The following is a 17,397-nucleotide window of genomic DNA, read 5'->3' as shown; positions in this document are numbered from 1 at the left end:
TCCAAAGCCACAGAGTAAGGATAGTATATGAAACTGTAGAAATCTATATAGGTGGAGCTGGTTCATGGGAAGGAAAAGGAAAAATTTACGTAAATTAGTTATTAATACTAGAAGACCTATTAGTATAGGGACTCCTGGAATCTTTTTGTGTCCCTGAGAATGGTTAGTTGTCTAGTTTGTGTATCCTTATTGTTTCTGCCAGATACATGTTCAATAAAGATGAAGCAGGAGTTGCACTACTCTTGTGGATTTCCTTACTATGGGCAGTTAGTTGCATTTGTTGCTTTATTTTTTAAGTGAGCTTGACAAAGTAGAACTGAACAGCTGAGAATACAATCTAGACTTCTTTGTTTCCAGATAGCCAGTTTAAATCCCAATGGATCTATTTAGATTCTTTTTTTTTTAAGCACTGTGACCTTACTTCAGTTTTCAGTAAAAAAAAAAAAAAATCACTATTTTTCTGTTATTAGGCAAGTTAAAGCCTGAATCACTGAGGATGTTCTACTTTTTTTTTTCTCCTTAATGTTCCAGTGTAAGTCTATAGCAGAAAATAGCATGAGAAACTTGACCTGCTACTGGTTTGTGTAAAAATAAATAAATAAAAATTTAAAAAATAAAGTTTTCAGGACTGTCACTTTCAAAAATTTCCATTGACTCAAAAATTCCTATTTCTAATCCTATAGGGCTGTTTATCCTCTGTAAGCATGCCAGCTAGAGAAAAATGGGTTTGCATAATTTCCCTTACTTGAATAACTAATTCTTGACTAAAGAACAGATTTTCACGACTAAGGAGTTTTCATAAGCACTTAAATTGATTTTTCTGTTTCAACATGCAGTCTTTTTTACTTTAAGATTTTACAGACTACTCCAGCAATTTAGTTTGATTCAAAAGGATGAATTATCTTATTAATTCTTGGCAATTTATTTCCCTATTTAACTGGTGTACAACAAAAATGAAGCAAGATTTATGGTGCTTACAGTCTGCTTTGGAATTTGATTATGAAATTAATGCATACTATTATACATTGCTACTATATGCATTAATGCATAAGAACTTGGCTAACCCAATGATCATACAGGACGCTGCGGGGAAAATAGTCGTGAGGTATCTCTGTAGAAAATTATATTGTGTTCATGCCCAGTACATTCCACTGGAGGAAGATTACTATTGATACAAAGTGCAGTTCGTTCAGTTTAGCAATTAGTAAACAATTCATTTAGAGAGCAAGAGAATGCACATTCCGGTACCTGAAAAAGATGGATACTACTCTGAGGATAAGTAAACTAATCTTCCTTGTGTTATCTAAAATCAGTGTGAAATTTTAATAGCTGAACAAAAATTAGACTCTAATCTTATTCTGTCTCACTAATGCAGAAATAATGTATGTGATCGGGTCTGCATATGAGGCCAGGTGGACAAACAAGAATAAAATAATTTGCAGATGATAGAAGCTTGGTGTCTTATATAGTCTTCCTAATTTGTGAGATCCCGTTGTGTCCAAGTTACAAGGACTGTCATCTTCAATTATGAATTCAAATTCATAATCAAATTCATAGGCAAATATATTCCACCATTTTCTTCAGAGAATAAGGTTAACGGAAGATTAGATACTCTTGTACTGCATAGAAACCTTTTGAATGCATTGCAAAAGAAGTTAATTTTCACAAAAAAGCATGTATGTGCTGATATGTATATTCTCTGTTGTACTGTTTATATAAAAAAGTCTTGGTATACTAGACTATTCAGGTATATAATCTTAAAAATATTTTTATTAATATTGTATTAAATGTTCTTTCATTTTTTTATTAAAAATGCTTTTAAAGTGTCTTGTTACTACAAATTTAGCAGAGAATAGTTTAAAATATCATTTATTTTTTGGTCTTGTGACTATTTTTATTTCTTGCACTACCATAACATCACCAATTTTAATCTTTCTGCTGGCATTACTACAACATTGACTTTCTGTGAAACTTAGCTTCTTCCAAATGTGTTTAAAATAAAAACTTACAGAATCATAATGCTCCTATTGCAGCAATCTTTAACATTTCACCTGGGCAAAGAAAACCTTCCTAAAATCCTGCTGTTTTTCCAAATTCCATCAGTCATGACAATTTCTGAAATAAACTATTAGCAATATTGTTGAAATGAGATGAACTGTTACAAGTTTTAACTGGTTAATATATATAAGAAAGATGGGAAAAAAATATGAAACTGAAGTTTATTTTTCTGCTATTGCAGCAGTTGGGAGACGATGATTCTGAGCTGTAAGACAATCGATTATGAACATGTTAGGTGATAAGCAGCTCTACCCAGCTTCTTTCTGCTGCCTGATTCATCAAACCAAACGCTACAAATCAACTGTGAAAATATATAGCATGATTTTAATCTCCATACCAGCAGCTGCCAAAAACCAGTTCATATCTCATTTTGAACAATATGGATGTTGCTGGTACTGTTGATAGGTGTAGGATTTAACATTTGTAAGTCCTTGTGTATTGTACTTGGATGTAGCCAACAGCTGTATTTGTACAGCAAAGTGTTTTCAGCTAGTTTTATTTGATAATATGAGCATTTATATGTGTTATACTTGGAGTACATGTTATTTAGAAAATAACTGTGGTCATTAATCATCGGCATTTATGAGTGTTAACACTGTTAATGTGTAAACAATGAATAAGAGCTGTGCAAATTTCAAGGGAATGATGCACTGACTGAACCAAAGTACTGAGAAAATAAAATAGACTCAATATGAAAATTAACATGAGTTTTTTGCCAAAGTAGAAGCTCAGAAAAGTTAATTATTCTAGTTGCCAACTTCTCACTGTGAAATCTAGTGGAGAAAATGGATGTCCCGTATCCAGTCCAGAAGGACTACAAAGTCTGAAGGAAGGCTTATAAGTGGCTGTTTCGAGCAGGAAGGCAGTTTGAGTTGCTAGAGGAAAGTTCTGCCTCTCTTGCAAGGCAGACCTGTTTGTCTCCACCCTATCCTTCCTTGTTTAAATCATCTGTTAACTAGTTTTATTTCAGAAACCAGTTCCTTGATTAGCTGTAGTCTACTTTTCATTGTCTGGCAAGCATTATATCAACCTGCTTTTTGCCCCAGGTCTCTGACAGACTTTTTTTTTTTAAAAGTCAGCAATAAAGTTGAGCTGATTCTACAGCTTTGCGGTAAAATGTGTTAAAACAGTGTTTAGGAGTTGCTATTTCAAAGAGTGAATGTTTAAAGAAATTTAGACATTTGAGCTTGACTACCTTTTAGACACATATACATCTCATTAATACACTTATCTCTCCAATGAAAATATTCATATTATTCAAATGTTTCTTTGTTCACCTTCTAAAACTAAATGCAATTAAATTTATTTAGTTTTTTTAATTTTGTATACCAGTAAGTGGTTTGAGAACATGCAGGTTCTGAGAAACTCTGGGTGCTAGAACATATAATTCTATTTATGACAAAATTAAATATTCTGCCATAAACATAATGAATTTTTATATTTTTCTACTGGAACCTGTTGGATCTTGTCTGCATCTTAGATAGGTTGTGATTTAATAAGATGCAAAAAGTAAAACAATTGTTATATGATGAACAATATTAACAATAGGATTAATCAAGCTATTATGATTTTTAAAATGGTAATATGTACTCTTTGGAAGGAATGTGAAATAGCTAGCATAAAGAATAAAATAATTATGGATCAAGGTGACACTTTCAAATGCCATAAAAATAATTAATGCTTTACTGTGTAGGTGCTTATCAGGCAGTTCATTGCGGTTCTTAAGGTCAGCAAAGGTTAATCTACATTTAGAAAAGTTAGTCCTTAGGCAGGCAAGTATATGTCCCCTGCCTCACATCGCCTCTAGTCCAGGAGCTGCTGATTTTGCACCCTCATACAGAGCACATCCAGGCAAACCAAGCCAAGTCCTCACAGCAGAGCAAGAGGGAAGGCAGCTACCAGGGGTGCCATTTCTCTGGGGCAATGTCCAAGTCTGCCCTCACAATGAGAAAAGTTTTCCCTTTCCCATTCCTTTTCTCTTCTCCTTTCCTTTCTGTCAATATTCTGCATCCTTTGGTAGAGCCACCTTTCAGCATGTAAAAAGCTTACACTTCAAGGACCGATTTCAATTTGCAATTTTCCCAAGTAAACAAAGTCACTTTGTCATTACTTTGTTCCCTAGACTAAGGGATGTTCTATAGAAAAGTGTCCTGACAGACTAAATGTACTTCAGAGGGAGCAGAACAACTGAATGTATAGCTTCATCAAAAATGTTTATATTCTGGACCTACCTAAAATGGAAGATGTTGTGGAATAGACTGGGAATTTGCTACTGACTTCATTGCTACTCACCTGAAGTTATTTAGGAGACAAACCATTTCTGTCCATCAACTTCCAAACTTCAGAAGATGGCCACTCTTTCTGATTCCCTTTCTGTGTTCACAGTCTCTTAATCAGCTTGGTTTCACTTTAATTGATGAAACAAAATGAAACCTTTAAGTAAAAGCAAGCAGTTTCCAATTCAGAATCTGGATAATAGCTTTTCTGTGCTTTCACTATGCCTGTGTAGTGGTAAGTCTTTTAAAAATCCACAGGGCTTTTGTGACTCTTGCTGCTAATGAACTATGTTATTAAACCTTTTGAGCTTTTCTGAAAAACAGTGACAGGTTTTTCTAAAACTCAAATTAATTTATGGTAAGTCCATCCCATTAAAACTAACCTATTTACCAATCTGTTGTTTGCTATGTTAGCTCTGAGCTATGTGTTTTCTGATCACCCTGCTTGTGGGAGTTCTGTCTGCTGCATTCAGTGAACTTACTCCATTTAAAATGCTGTTTCATGTAACTGGGTCACTGATAGTTAGCTCAGGACGCAAGTGCAAAAGCCACCACTTTTATAAAATACAACACACATCATGTTTATTGTTTCATAATAAATCAGAAGCTGAACCCAAAGTAGATGGCCCATTTTCATTGGTTGGTAAAATAATGAAACCTTTGATATACAAACAAATATAAATGTTTACATCAAATTTGATATTATTGTGAGAAAGCCAATATACTTTTTTCTATACATAGCTTAAGTTATATAATTCTATAGAAATTTCGTTTATTTTTCCAATTACGTACAATGCGTAAATATAAAATATGTAAGCTGAACTTCAGAATTGATATGTCCTTTACTTATAGAGCAGCTCTCCTGTCTACCTTCTGACCTGGTTGTATAATATAATGTGATTATACTTGTTTGGAAACCATTGCTTTCAGTCAAACATTCAGTTCTTGCTGCAAATATAGGTCAGCTGCTTAACAGAGCATTTCTGGGCTCTGCACTGATTTCAGAACCCATCACTTCTGATTCTGGATGACTTCTGAGTGTAACTTTTAAAAATGCTTGTGAAAACAACCAGATAAGTGCAATTATAACTAACGGCATATTTATATAAATGGATTCAGACAGACTTCAATGTGGTCTCATCATACACAAACCAGCTCCAGTTCTTAAGTTGTAGAACTGTTGCATAACTAATGCTCTTCTGGGGACAGGTGATGCGTGCTCTGACTCTCCTGTAAGCACAGGTGAGAAAGGTAGTTTTTCCTCGTTAATATCTTATTCTTGTCTGTTTGGATGTTCTTTTTTTCATAAACAGAACAACAAATTATCACAAAAAATTATCAACAAAATAATTATCTTCTAAAACTTCAGTTTCCTACTAGAACCTTGCATTTACCATTCTGATCAGAATCAGAAATCAGAAATCAGAATCCTTTTTCTCTTTAAATAGGAACTAGAACAATTGCTAATGATGGAGACAAAAAATTACAGAAAGACCATAAAGTTTTACCAGAAACTATTGCAGAAAGAAAGAAGCAGCAAAGGTAGGATTACAGCAACTTGCCAATAATGAAATGGGTGCATAGTACGTGTAAGAATTTTTTTCTGTAAATCAGAGTCATTGATGTTCTTATGCTGTATGTTTTAAATCTAAAGGTCCTGAAACTAAATCTATATTGCTCAAATTGAGAGGACAGCTACAGGAGATGAAATCAAAAGTGCAGTTTCTTGAACTGGTGAAGAAATATGTGCAGGCAAGTCAGACTTTATTTTGCTTGTGCTTCATTTGTCATTTCATTACTGCATCAGTGTAGTTGTCTGCTCAAGGATCTAAAAGAATTATTAAAATAAAGGTAGTTGCTACTGGTATTGTTTAAAAAGGAAAAAAAGCAATTGTATGAAATGTGATTTGCCTGTAAGTTGAGTTGACGGCATTTTGTGTGACTTTTCCTCTTTATTTTCCTATGTTTTTCATTTTTCATGGCTTGCATCTTGGAGCAGATCATGCATGCAGAGCAGTGGGGTGTGGAATCCTGTGTGCTGCCTACAGTCATTCACAACGGGAGAACTGATGCTGTGGATGTGTCACCTACAGATGAGTCATCATTGCTTCTTTACTATAACACAGAGAAACGCGAATGTAATAATCAAAATGGAATAAGAGTTCTGCAGGCTGGTACACCACTTGGTTTAATGGCTTATTTATATTCTAGGTATAGTATATTTTGCACATCCTTAATTGGGAGTGGGTTGAGGCATAGTTGCTAATTCAGGAAAAAATAGTCTCCATGATAAATCCTAGTTACTCAACATTGCATAAATTCTCCTCTCTTGTATCAAGTTCAGCGTTATTTCTATGAACACTTATTTACAGAAATGGGCATAGAAGTGGCAAAAAACAGTCTGATAAGAAATAAGACAAACTGCTAAGTTTGGATTTGATTAAAACTCGAAGCATTTGATAATAAATCAAAAACTAATAACTTTAAACTTTTTTAATCCTTTACTTATTTGAGGTTTTGTTCTGATAGTTACCATGGAATCAAAGCTTTATGTTATTGCCAGCAGTATAACAATTCTTCAGAACATATAATTTGATAATTCTTATTAATAGGGTCTAGATGTGAAAACATGTAGGTTCTGTTTTACAGGTTATTGCCCTAATCCTTGGGACTGTTCAAGATGCAGGCTTATCTCAGGGCTTAAATGGGGACAAAGATGTCCTTTAACCTTCAACTAGGGTGAGGACAGTGTTGTTTTAAGGTACCTGAGCCGTAATAGTATGAAAGATGGAAACTGCCTGAAAGACTCCACCAGACTTGTGCCACTGTAGAGGGAGCAACTTCCTCCCAGCGACTTCTCCCAGCTCATCCTGACTCTGAGACCCAGTTACTTATCCTGAGTGCTGCTTTTCCTGGTAGTTAACATTTTGCACAAACTGAACAAATTGGTTTGGAATCAGAGCTTCCACGTTCATCAAAACCAAACTTTCATGGTTAGCCATAAGCCATCAGGGAGACGTGACAATTAGCCTGTGTTAACAAGACCTTGAGTGTGTGTGTGTGTGTGTGTATATACATAAAAAAATAAAACGCATTCATTTTTAATGTGTGTATAATAAGTATATTCTGTTGTTAAAGCAACTACTACTCTAATTAGAGCTACAGGAAATATTTTCTTGCTTAAAGTATCTACTTTTTATGCTGTTATTATAATAAAAATCTTTTAAAACAACATCAAGTGAGATGATAAAAAAAGAAGATTAAATATGTTCTTCCATACTATTTAGAATGTAACTTTTGGTAATAATAGAAACATCAAAGTGGTTCTTCACAAAATTGCAAGTAAAGAAACTTTTTAAAACAAATTATGCTTTCAGTGTTGGCAATCACAATATTTGATGTGTAAAAATAAAATAAAAAAGAATCAAGGTTTTATGTAGAGCTTGAGAATTTAAAATCCCTGCTTGATATTTTGAGGATTTTTTTGCTGTTGCTGTACTCTAATGCAAGAAGAAATTGTGTTCTTGCTTGTCTGAAGTTTTTCTTGTGCTTCACAGAAATGCGTTTTTAGAAGGTTATGTACAGCAGTTTCTCTACACATTTCGCTATTTCTGCACACAAGAAGAATTTTTGCAGTTTCTTCTTGATAGAATCAGCAGCACTTTATCCAGGTACAGTAATTTCCTGAGAAAAATGTTATCAAAGCACAATTGACTTTTTTCCCCCAATGGCAAATAGCTGTTTCTGAAAAGAACTACTTAATTAAATTGAATTTTGATGGGGTTTTTTGTAAGACTCTCTTGACAAGTAAGCGTGAAACTAAAGCAAGTACTATATTTGACAACGTGCTTACTTCTTTTTTCTTCTGAATTCTGAGTCTTACTTTTGCCAGTTGTTCAGTGATGGGTTGTAAGTACAACCACTTCTTTGTTTCCGTAGAGCCATGGATTCTAGAGACGTGAAACGTAAGAATTTAAGATAGTACAGTCAATATCAAATAATACTTGTGGGTTTTTCAACACTTATTTTTAAATTGGAATTTAATATCATTTTTGGTGAAATAAGTGCCTTTTTCTTCTCACCAGTGCAAACCTGGATCCTTCCACATCACTTACCAAAATATGTAACCGCAGTTTCTACATCCTGCAGGCTTGGATTGAAGACTGCTACAGTGTGGACTTTGCAACAAATACTGATCTTTTGTGTACCCTAAAAGAATTTATTTCTTCCAAGGTAAGTCAGAATTTCAGTAGAATCTTCAAGAAAAAAAAAAATCAATTGAAGTCAGTTATGGTATATGTAAGATTGTTATTACAAAAAACTGTCCTACTTACAATTAAAGTAAAGTAAAAGAAAAGTAATGCTATCTTTGACGGCTCTGTTCAATATGTCTGGTTTTGGACAGACGTGAATCTTGCAACTGTATTGTGTCTTGCTTATAATTTATGGGAAATTGAATTCAATATTCTGTTAACTTGTTTTGTATTTACAGGTTGCTCCATTAAATGGCTATGGTGAGCGCTTGTTGTCGTTGCTTGAGGATGCTTCTGCCAGGAAAAGTGGCAGTGCTCATCACTGCTTCAGCATGGACAAATGCGAAGAGGAGGGCGAGGAGGACAGAAAAACATTACATTCTCTATGTAAAAAGCTCTCAGAAGATGTTTCCAGAAAGGCATGTCTTTTGTTCAGACTTCAGTATATGGAGCACATTTCCATATATTATTTTCTGACAAAAACTAGAGTATCCAGCTTAGGGTCTAGACCCTTGATTTAGTAAAATTTATGTGCCTGCATTTTAAATTTTCTTTTGAAAGTACCTAAGGCCTAAACAGATCTATAACTGTGGAAGTCATCTTAAGCCTCAATTGTACCCTGTCTGCTCTTTCAGTAATAATAGATCAGATAATCAAAATTTTGAGAGGAGTTGAACTCTTCATCCTTGATACTAACATGTGAATCATAGTTACTAGGAAATCTTTTCCCCCTTGTCAAACATTAATATTTTTTATTAGGTCTATAAATATAGGAAAAGAGTGGAGGTGAGGGGTTTCCTGCTAGAACATCATACCTTGTAGCAAAAACTTCTCTGAACTTTTGTTTGTATTTACTGGTTTATATAGTGTGCTAGTAAAAAGTAACCCCAGAAGCTGGACTACACGGTAGGTTTTTCCTGAAAAAAGATCTCTCTACAGAGTGACCAAAATGACATGTGGAAGTCGTATCAATAATGTGCAAATTGAATTTCAAGTCCGCCTCTTGATAAAGGTGCAGAATTCTATGGGGTATACTGGGAATTCAACCAATAAAGTGCAAGCAGAATAGAGAAGACATGGACTTCTTTTATTGTCACTGCATCATAATCACAGAATCACTAAGGTTGGAAAAGACCTGTAAGATCATCGAGTCCAACCATATATAATGATACTGGAAGATGGAAGAAGGGAAAAGAATGGAAAAAAATTTCTTTTTCCAAAGATGGGATGTTTGATTCCTAGCGAAAGGAGTACAAGAAATAGTAAGAAGTAAAATATGAAATACAGAACTTCAGAATATAAACCATTTTATAGCAGCAAGCTTGAATAGACAGAGTTCGTTTTAAATACCAATTGTTGATTGAGATCTGGCAACCTTCTGCTCAGCCTCATCAACTGTGCATATTGTATTAGCTTAAAATAGCAACGTTGAATAAACCGATTAGTGTCTGGGCTAACCTTGAAGAGTAGCTGAAGAGTTTTGCATCCACAAAGGTGTTTCTCTAACAAAACATTCCAGAAAGTTAAATCAAGGGGAGACATAATGTTTGCTTTAGAGAAGTTGTACCTTTACACTTTTTTTTTTCTACAGAACTTTAACTGGAAACTTTCCAAAGGTATGGGACCAATTGCACAATACCAGAGGGAGCGACCGTACACTATTTCATCAGTTTTGCCAAAGCCATGCTATAACAGTTTTACAGAAGAATTCCCAGTCTCCTTTGCTCAAGCAGATGAAGTGGGACCATATCTCTTAATAGAATACAGTGCACAACAGCTTTGTTGTCAGCTGACGTTACTGCAACAGGTACAAAGGTCTAGGTTTACTTGGAAGTACAAATAGTATCTGTCTTCTTATGTTATACTCAGCCTCCTTTCTCTACCATTTCCCAACCCTTTTTCAAGCTTATTTCATACTATTACATAGGACTTTGAATTAAAATAATGTTTTTCTCTTGAAATCCCTACATTAAAATTTAGAATGGCTAATTCTATTCTTAGGCTCTGTGATCCCTCTGATAAATTTGCTGAAGAGAGGGGAGGGGAGGAACCCTCTGTCATTTTTATCCCTGAGTATTTTAGAAGAGCTGCTAGATCTAACAATAGATATATCTTGCTCTTTTTGTTTAGGAAGTATTTCATAAATGTCATCCAGTACACTTTCTAAATTCAAGAGCACTTGGTGTTAAAGACAAAAGTGTTGCTGTCCAAAAGTAAGTTGCTTATTTTAACTGCCCTTCTATTCTGTTGATGCGCAATAACTTACTGTGTTACACCTTTAATACGTCCAGGAAGAGAGAAACATTTTGAATACTTAATATCTTTTTGACAGACTAGATAGTCTGTTTATATACATTTTTTAATTTCAGGAGATTTTATACATGTGTATGTATATGTACCTATGCACGTTATGTGTATGTGGTAGGTCACGTTTGCAAGGTGATTTCTTTGAAATCTAAAGTGGGTCAGGCCAAAATATTTCTGAAGACTTGTGTTAAGGGGGTTGGTTCAAAGGTTTCATTTTTGGCAGAAGAAAAAAGTAATGGTTTCTGAAACAGGCTCCTTGATCATGCATGTGTGCATGTATATAAAATCTCAGTGACTGTTACAGTGTCACAGAATAGCTGAGGTTGGAAGAGACCTCTCAAGATCATGTAGTCCAACCCCCCTGCCTTAAGCAAGGTCAGCTAGAGCAGGTTGCCCAGGATCATGTGTGCTGATTGGGTTCTGAATGTTCTGAATGTGGATGGAGACTCCACAACCTCTTTGTGCAATATTCATTTTGTACTGCTAAGCCAATGGCGTATCAGTGTTCACAGATATGTAAGGACTTTCCTATAGTTATTAGAGTGGTTACCAACTTATTTAAATGACTTGTTCAACAGTAATTAATGTTTTCATCCAGCCACATGGACCTAATTATATTTGATTACGGTCTAGTTCTTACATACTCAGTGGATTCAGCTAGCTTCTAATTGGTACTTGTTAATTGTGCTACCTCTAGTACAGTTTTCTGTCTAAGGATAGGGAATGAACATCTAAAGCAGCTCATCTTTTACAGATTGTTAAATGGCAAAGGCTAAATCAGCTGCTTTATACTGATTTGGCGTTCAGGCATGGGAAACAAACTGTCTGGTGCTACTAGGTGTCAGACTCGGTTTCTTACATGGCTGCAGTTTTTAATGAGTTTGGATTTCTGGCTATTATTTTTTATGAGATTGGATAGTTTGTTTTATTCAGTAACAAGTGGTGAAGGTGTCTTTATGTACAGAAATGTATATTGCGTATGCTTATCTTGTAATCACATGTAATTTTCTTGTAATTATAAGGAAGAAAAAGTAATATAGCTCCCTATGTACTTTGTAAAAGATTATAAAATGAAAACTGCAAGCACTGCAAAATTATTTTAAATGGTTAGAAGTTGGCATCTTCACAATCAAGATTTTCTTTGAAAATCCAAAGTCAGCATTAATTATTTTTGCCTTTTTCCCCATTTTCTCCATAGAGCTGTTTCTACTGAGACAGTTTCAGTTAAAGTCTGTAATCTGTTTCTGTCGAAGTGCATGCAAGACCAGTACCTTCTACAATTATTAAGAAATGCAGACAGTATCGGCACCTGGGTTGCTTCTGAAATTGTAACATGTCACACGTCTAAGGTTCGTCATTGGTTTATTGTGTTATTAATTATGAGACGGTTATTTATTTGTTATTGTATATGAGTTGCTATGTAGCAAAGCTGCAAGAAATATTCTGAAATACACCTGTGAGTGGGCAGTTAACAATTTGGTTTGTTGTCACTAGAAGCGTCTTGGATGTCTTGGATGCTTTGTAGTAGCAGGTGTCAAAAGCTAGTAGAATGTAAGAAATAGGTTGCCTGAGGAGAATAGATGTCAGACTTTAACAAGGACACGTTGGTGCCAGAAAAAAGAAAACTGTGTTGGAGGGAAATGTTACTACAATCAACAATTTTGATAACAAATTCAAAAAGAAAATGCATCTCTTCTTCCTTCTCATTTAATTTTATTATGTAGATTTATGTAGATTTACTATATATATTTAGTGTATATATAGTTATATATATATAATAGATCTTAATATATTTTTCAGCTGCAGGTGAGCTTGTTATCAAAATTTCTTCTTATAGCAAAATGCTGCTATGAACAAAGAAATTTTGCTACTGCGATGCAAATCCTAGCAGGCTTGGAAAATCTTATTGTACGACAATTACCAGTAAGTTTGGGACTCTGTTCTGTAACTATTTTGCTTAACATAATCTTGTTCCAATATAGACATTAATGTGAAAAACAAAAATATGTTTTGTTTTATTGTAAGGCCTGGAAAATTTTACCTGCAAAAGTAGCTGAAATAATGGAGGAACTCAAAGCTGTTGAGGTACAGTATAACGTCTTTAATGTAAAAATACTTCTTTGGGGTTGGAGGAGATGCAAGATCTGCTTAAATGGGTGCCTCTGCAGGCTGAAAGCCATAATTATTACTTTGTATTATGAAGGAGACTTTAATTCAGTTTAAGACTTTTGACTCTTAATCTGAGAGTTTACATTAATTTTCATCTCAGTATTTCTCAAAACTGTATCCTGTGTGTGACTAGAGATCCAGAAAGAAATTTCAAAGCAAGCTAGGACATTAGATACACTTTTTCTGATTATTTCTGCAGGAGCTTTGTGGCTGTACTCTGTTTTGAAAAATCTTAAATGTTTGTTTTATCACAGGCATTCTCTTAGTGATCTATAAAATTTTGAATTGTAGAGTGAAGTTCTAAAATGTAATTTTGGCTGTGATTTAGAACAATTAAAATTATGTATGTAGTATCTTTTGATTAAAGTTACTTTCTTTATTTGTGTACTTTAAAATGTTTGTCACCAGATTAATTCATAGTGTTGTCTTCAATGCCAAAAGTTAAAATTCATGACAAATAAATACGTAGTGCTAAACACATGAAGTGGAGAACTTCTTGTAAAACCTGCCCTGATACTTAACGGGAGATTTATCTGTGTACATTTTTAAACTAGGTGTTTCTAAAAAGTGACAGCTTGTGCTTGATGGAAGGAGAAAGATTCAAAACACTTCCAACAATTCCATCAGCCCATGTTTTGGCTATGCATGTGCAACAACTTGAAACTGGAGGATTCACAATGACAAATGGAGCTCACAAGTGGACTAAACTTAGGTAATTATTTTAATTATGTATGTCACCTAACTTTTTTAAAATAAAATAGAGTATTGTCCAGTGGGGTAATGAGAGCTAATGCAACATTTCACAGTTAGCAGTTTAAACAGTTTCAGTCATTTTGACATCTAACTAAAGGGACATATACTATAGAAGAGAATGCTCAGTGCCTTTGAATTTCCTTTAAAGTTTGGGGGGGCGTGGGGGGTGTTGTTTGGGGTTTTTTTTATCATCAGCAAAACAACCTAATCTTTTTTACCATATTCTCTTTCAAGAAATATTGCAAAAGTTGTGAGTCAAGTTCATGCATTTCAAGAGAATCCTTATACATATACACCAGATTTCAAGCTGCAGTCTTACCTCAGACAAAGAATAACTCGTTTTAAAGATGCAGACATTTCTGCCTTGGCAGCTGACAACTGTGCCAACTTCCATCAGATACCAGCAGAAAAACATTCTCGAAAAATTCAGGACACACTGCGCAGAATGAAGGCAACATTTCAGTAATGATTTACATTTCATCTGTTCTATTCCAAGTGTAGATTGTAAAACTGGATTAAGTTGACTTCATCTCCTGGACCAATTCCCAAGCAAATACTTAAGTGAAGTGATTTAAAATGCTATCTCAAGTTGAAATTCCATGTTAAGAAATATAATGATTATAAAATGCTGACTAATGAGATTTGATTCCCTGGCAACTGGATGACAGATCAAAAGAATAAAAATAAAGATAAAAGTAAAGAGAGAGTATAGATGAAAAGGATGATTAATTTTGTCACCGTCCTTTAGCATAAAAAAATAATTAGCCCACAAACAAATGTCTAAAAAATACTGTGGAAATAAGTTAAAATTACAGCTTCTGGTGCAAAGTTGGCGTAGGAGAGTTCAGAGTATAGTTCATTAAATATTGAGTATATTTTTATATAAACATAGTACACTTATATCCTGTCACAGTGTGCATATAATTCAGGGACATAGATCCTCTGCTATCCTTTGACTGTTGGTGCGTCTTGCTTTTATGTTGTATATTACAAAAACTATAATTGACTTTTTCATCAAACATACTAAGGAAGGAGAGGAATGCCATGCTGCAACTTTTTTTGGTTTGGTTTTAATATCATTGAACTAACCTGTTTCCAAATGAAAGTAAGACCTGAATCTAAATAGTACCACTTTGTTGCTCTGCTGCTGCCTTCATGGCCTTGTGAAAATAGTAAATGTGAAAATGCTTTTTTTTTTTCTGTGTTTGGCACAAGAATCACTTTGCCAATTTGTGTACGTATGTATGTGTGCACATTTGATTATGGCTTTTGCTCCTGAGGTTGCTTTTGTAGATTGCAGTGCTCCAGCAGCATTAAATAGACAATAACTGTGTGAAATGTGGATCTGCATCTTGTAAAACTTTGGTGCTAACCTATTTACAGAGCTTATACTTACAAGACCTTCTAAATGGCAATGAAATGTGATGCTAATGCTAGAAAGTTTGAGTTACCCAGGTTTATGCAAGGCCAAAATGTTAAGGCTACAAATTAGTTACAAATGCTGGTATTTCTACCAGAGGGAATAATGGTAGTATTGGAAGAGAAGTGGGGAAGGGCAAGAAACAGCTAGAATGAGCTCTGTCCTGAAAGTGATTTGCTAGAACTATGTTTAAAAAAATTACAAAAAATGTTTTGAGAGATACGGAGAGCAGATGTGAACTAACTGTCTTGGCATGTTTTAGTGATGGAGAAGGATAATGATGTAAGAAATGGGAATATGCACGTCTCTGGTATTTTGCAGATTGTACTATTGTATTTGACAGAAATGCATGTGCACATGTTAAGTTGTAGCTTTTTCAATGTTTAAGAGGAAAGCTTCTCCTTTTCTCTTGTCAATAATGGCAATATATCGCAAGCCACGTGCTTCTCATCTTTCTCAGTCAAACACAAGGTATGTCTTTCCATTAAATACCTCAGTTACTTTTTCATACTAATATATTAATACCAGACTAACTTTTGTGCTCTTATTGGTTTAAACACTGGAGAACTCAGTCCTCAACAGGGTTTTCTTACACTTGTTCTACTTTTAAGATAATTTATTTTATTATTTACCATATGTAGGTTTAGCATGTCATTAATTGTAGTATTCTGACGTACCCTTAAGAAAGTAAAATGTGTTGCTATTTCTCTAAAAATTGCAAAGTGTGAAAACATTTAAACTTTACCTCCTGTCTTTATATAATAACAGTGATTTAAGAATGTTAAGATTAACCTTATCTTCAGACATATATTTCACATATTTGATCTATATGCATTTATTTTAAAGAATTGTTTCTATTAGTAGTTATTTGTTTTTCTCAATTAAAAATTATCATTCACTTAAAGCCACGCCTTGCCTTTGAAAGACAGTAAAATTACAAGTAGCATAAGCTTTACTAATGTAAGGAACTCCACAAAACTTGCTAATCACATGATCTTAATAAATTCATTTTATATAGTTGCCAGTCAGACTGTTGAAATTGCTTTTTTTGATTTACTTATCATTTGTATTTTGCACCCATGATAATTATCTCATATTTCTTACAGTTTTATCAGGATTTAAAGTAACTACTACATCTAGAAATACTATGTTTATTCTATGACAATAACTGGTGCTATACAAGAATTTCAAAATCATCTCATGTCTTCTGTATAATGCTTCAGTGTATCAGACCTTCATTGCTATATATGCGTAGTATTGAGTTATGGTACTACTTTGGGGTGTTTTCATCAATCAGATATTTAAGATTTTGTATTTAGACACCACCCCACAACAACAACAACAAATGTAAATAGCTATTAAAAAAGAAATCACTCTTTTACAAGGAAATTGGTCTGCTTTTGTCCATGAACACTGATATATGCATATCTTGTGACACAGATTTCAGAATAAAGTTATGTCTAGCATATAACTGTACTGCTTATTTATGACTAACAAGCAGGAAGTGTTGGGCTGAAGTTTTTCTCTCTTTGTGGGGAATGTCCTTTTAAAAGAAAACACAGGACAAAACATGTCAAAGAAGCAAGTTCAGTTGTATCTAGTTGGCAAAAAATTATTGGCATCAGTAATTGTATTGCATAAATGAGGGACTATGCAGTCTGGCCCCATGTTTCCATTCCAATACCAAATTAGAATGTTTGGGAAAAAATGGAGTTTGTTCTTTAAGCCAGAATTGCCACCAGCTGTCCTAGTTCTTCTTCATTTTTTTTCCCACACTTCCCTCATCTTGTTTTTATGTTGTTTATTTTTCAAACAGTGACCCATGGAGTTTCTGAAATGAAATCTGCTCCTTGGGAGCCTTTCCAGTTGCTCTGTGCATTGGTGTTCTTTCTGTGTCCCTTTGCAGGTGTCTGTCCCCAGGATCCTGGGGTTTTCAGGCCTCCTACTAGAGAGCTGGGAACTGTGTCCTAGTTACACTAGCTGCATTTGAAAGCAGGTTTCCAGCTCCAGCACCTCCAGAAGCCTGCCAGGAAACAGGGATTAATTCAGTTAGATCCTATGAACTGTTCCGTAGAAGCCCAAACCGAGAAGCTGGAAAATATGTCATGAATCAACACTGATTCATGATTCTGACAAATTTCTTTCCTTGTAAATTTTTCAA

At 34.4% G+C, this 17,397-nt stretch overlaps 1 protein-coding gene across 1 annotated transcript in view; it reads left to right on the top strand.

Moving 5' to 3' along the window:
* Window positions 1-14,282, top strand: part of KNDC1 (kinase non-catalytic C-lobe domain containing 1) — a 67,317-nt gene extending 53,035 nt beyond the window's left edge. Inside the window, exons 18-30 of the mRNA XM_059821429.1 lie at window positions 5,783-5,876; window positions 5,989-6,086; window positions 6,334-6,545; window positions 7,892-8,005; window positions 8,420-8,567; window positions 8,827-9,006; window positions 10,179-10,394; window positions 10,718-10,800; window positions 12,093-12,243; window positions 12,695-12,817; window positions 12,920-12,979; window positions 13,618-13,775; window positions 14,051-14,282. Coding sequence (XP_059677412.1) covers window positions 5,783-5,876; window positions 5,989-6,086; window positions 6,334-6,545; window positions 7,892-8,005; window positions 8,420-8,567; window positions 8,827-9,006; window positions 10,179-10,394; window positions 10,718-10,800; window positions 12,093-12,243; window positions 12,695-12,817; window positions 12,920-12,979; window positions 13,618-13,775; window positions 14,051-14,282 — 1,869 coding nt within the window. The remainder of the gene's footprint in view (window positions 1-5,782; window positions 5,877-5,988; window positions 6,087-6,333; window positions 6,546-7,891; window positions 8,006-8,419; window positions 8,568-8,826; window positions 9,007-10,178; window positions 10,395-10,717; window positions 10,801-12,092; window positions 12,244-12,694; window positions 12,818-12,919; window positions 12,980-13,617; window positions 13,776-14,050) is intronic.
* Window positions 14,283-17,397: the final 3,115 nt, after the last annotated feature.

The sequence above is a fragment of the Gavia stellata genome, chromosome 9 (genome assembly GCF_030936135.1).
Source record: "Gavia stellata isolate bGavSte3 chromosome 9, bGavSte3.hap2, whole genome shotgun sequence".
Classification (NCBI taxonomy): Eukaryota; Metazoa; Chordata; class Aves; order Gaviiformes; family Gaviidae; genus Gavia; species Gavia stellata.
The sequence above is the reverse complement of the archived record's forward strand: the minus strand, read 5'-3'. Positions and strand labels throughout refer to the sequence as shown.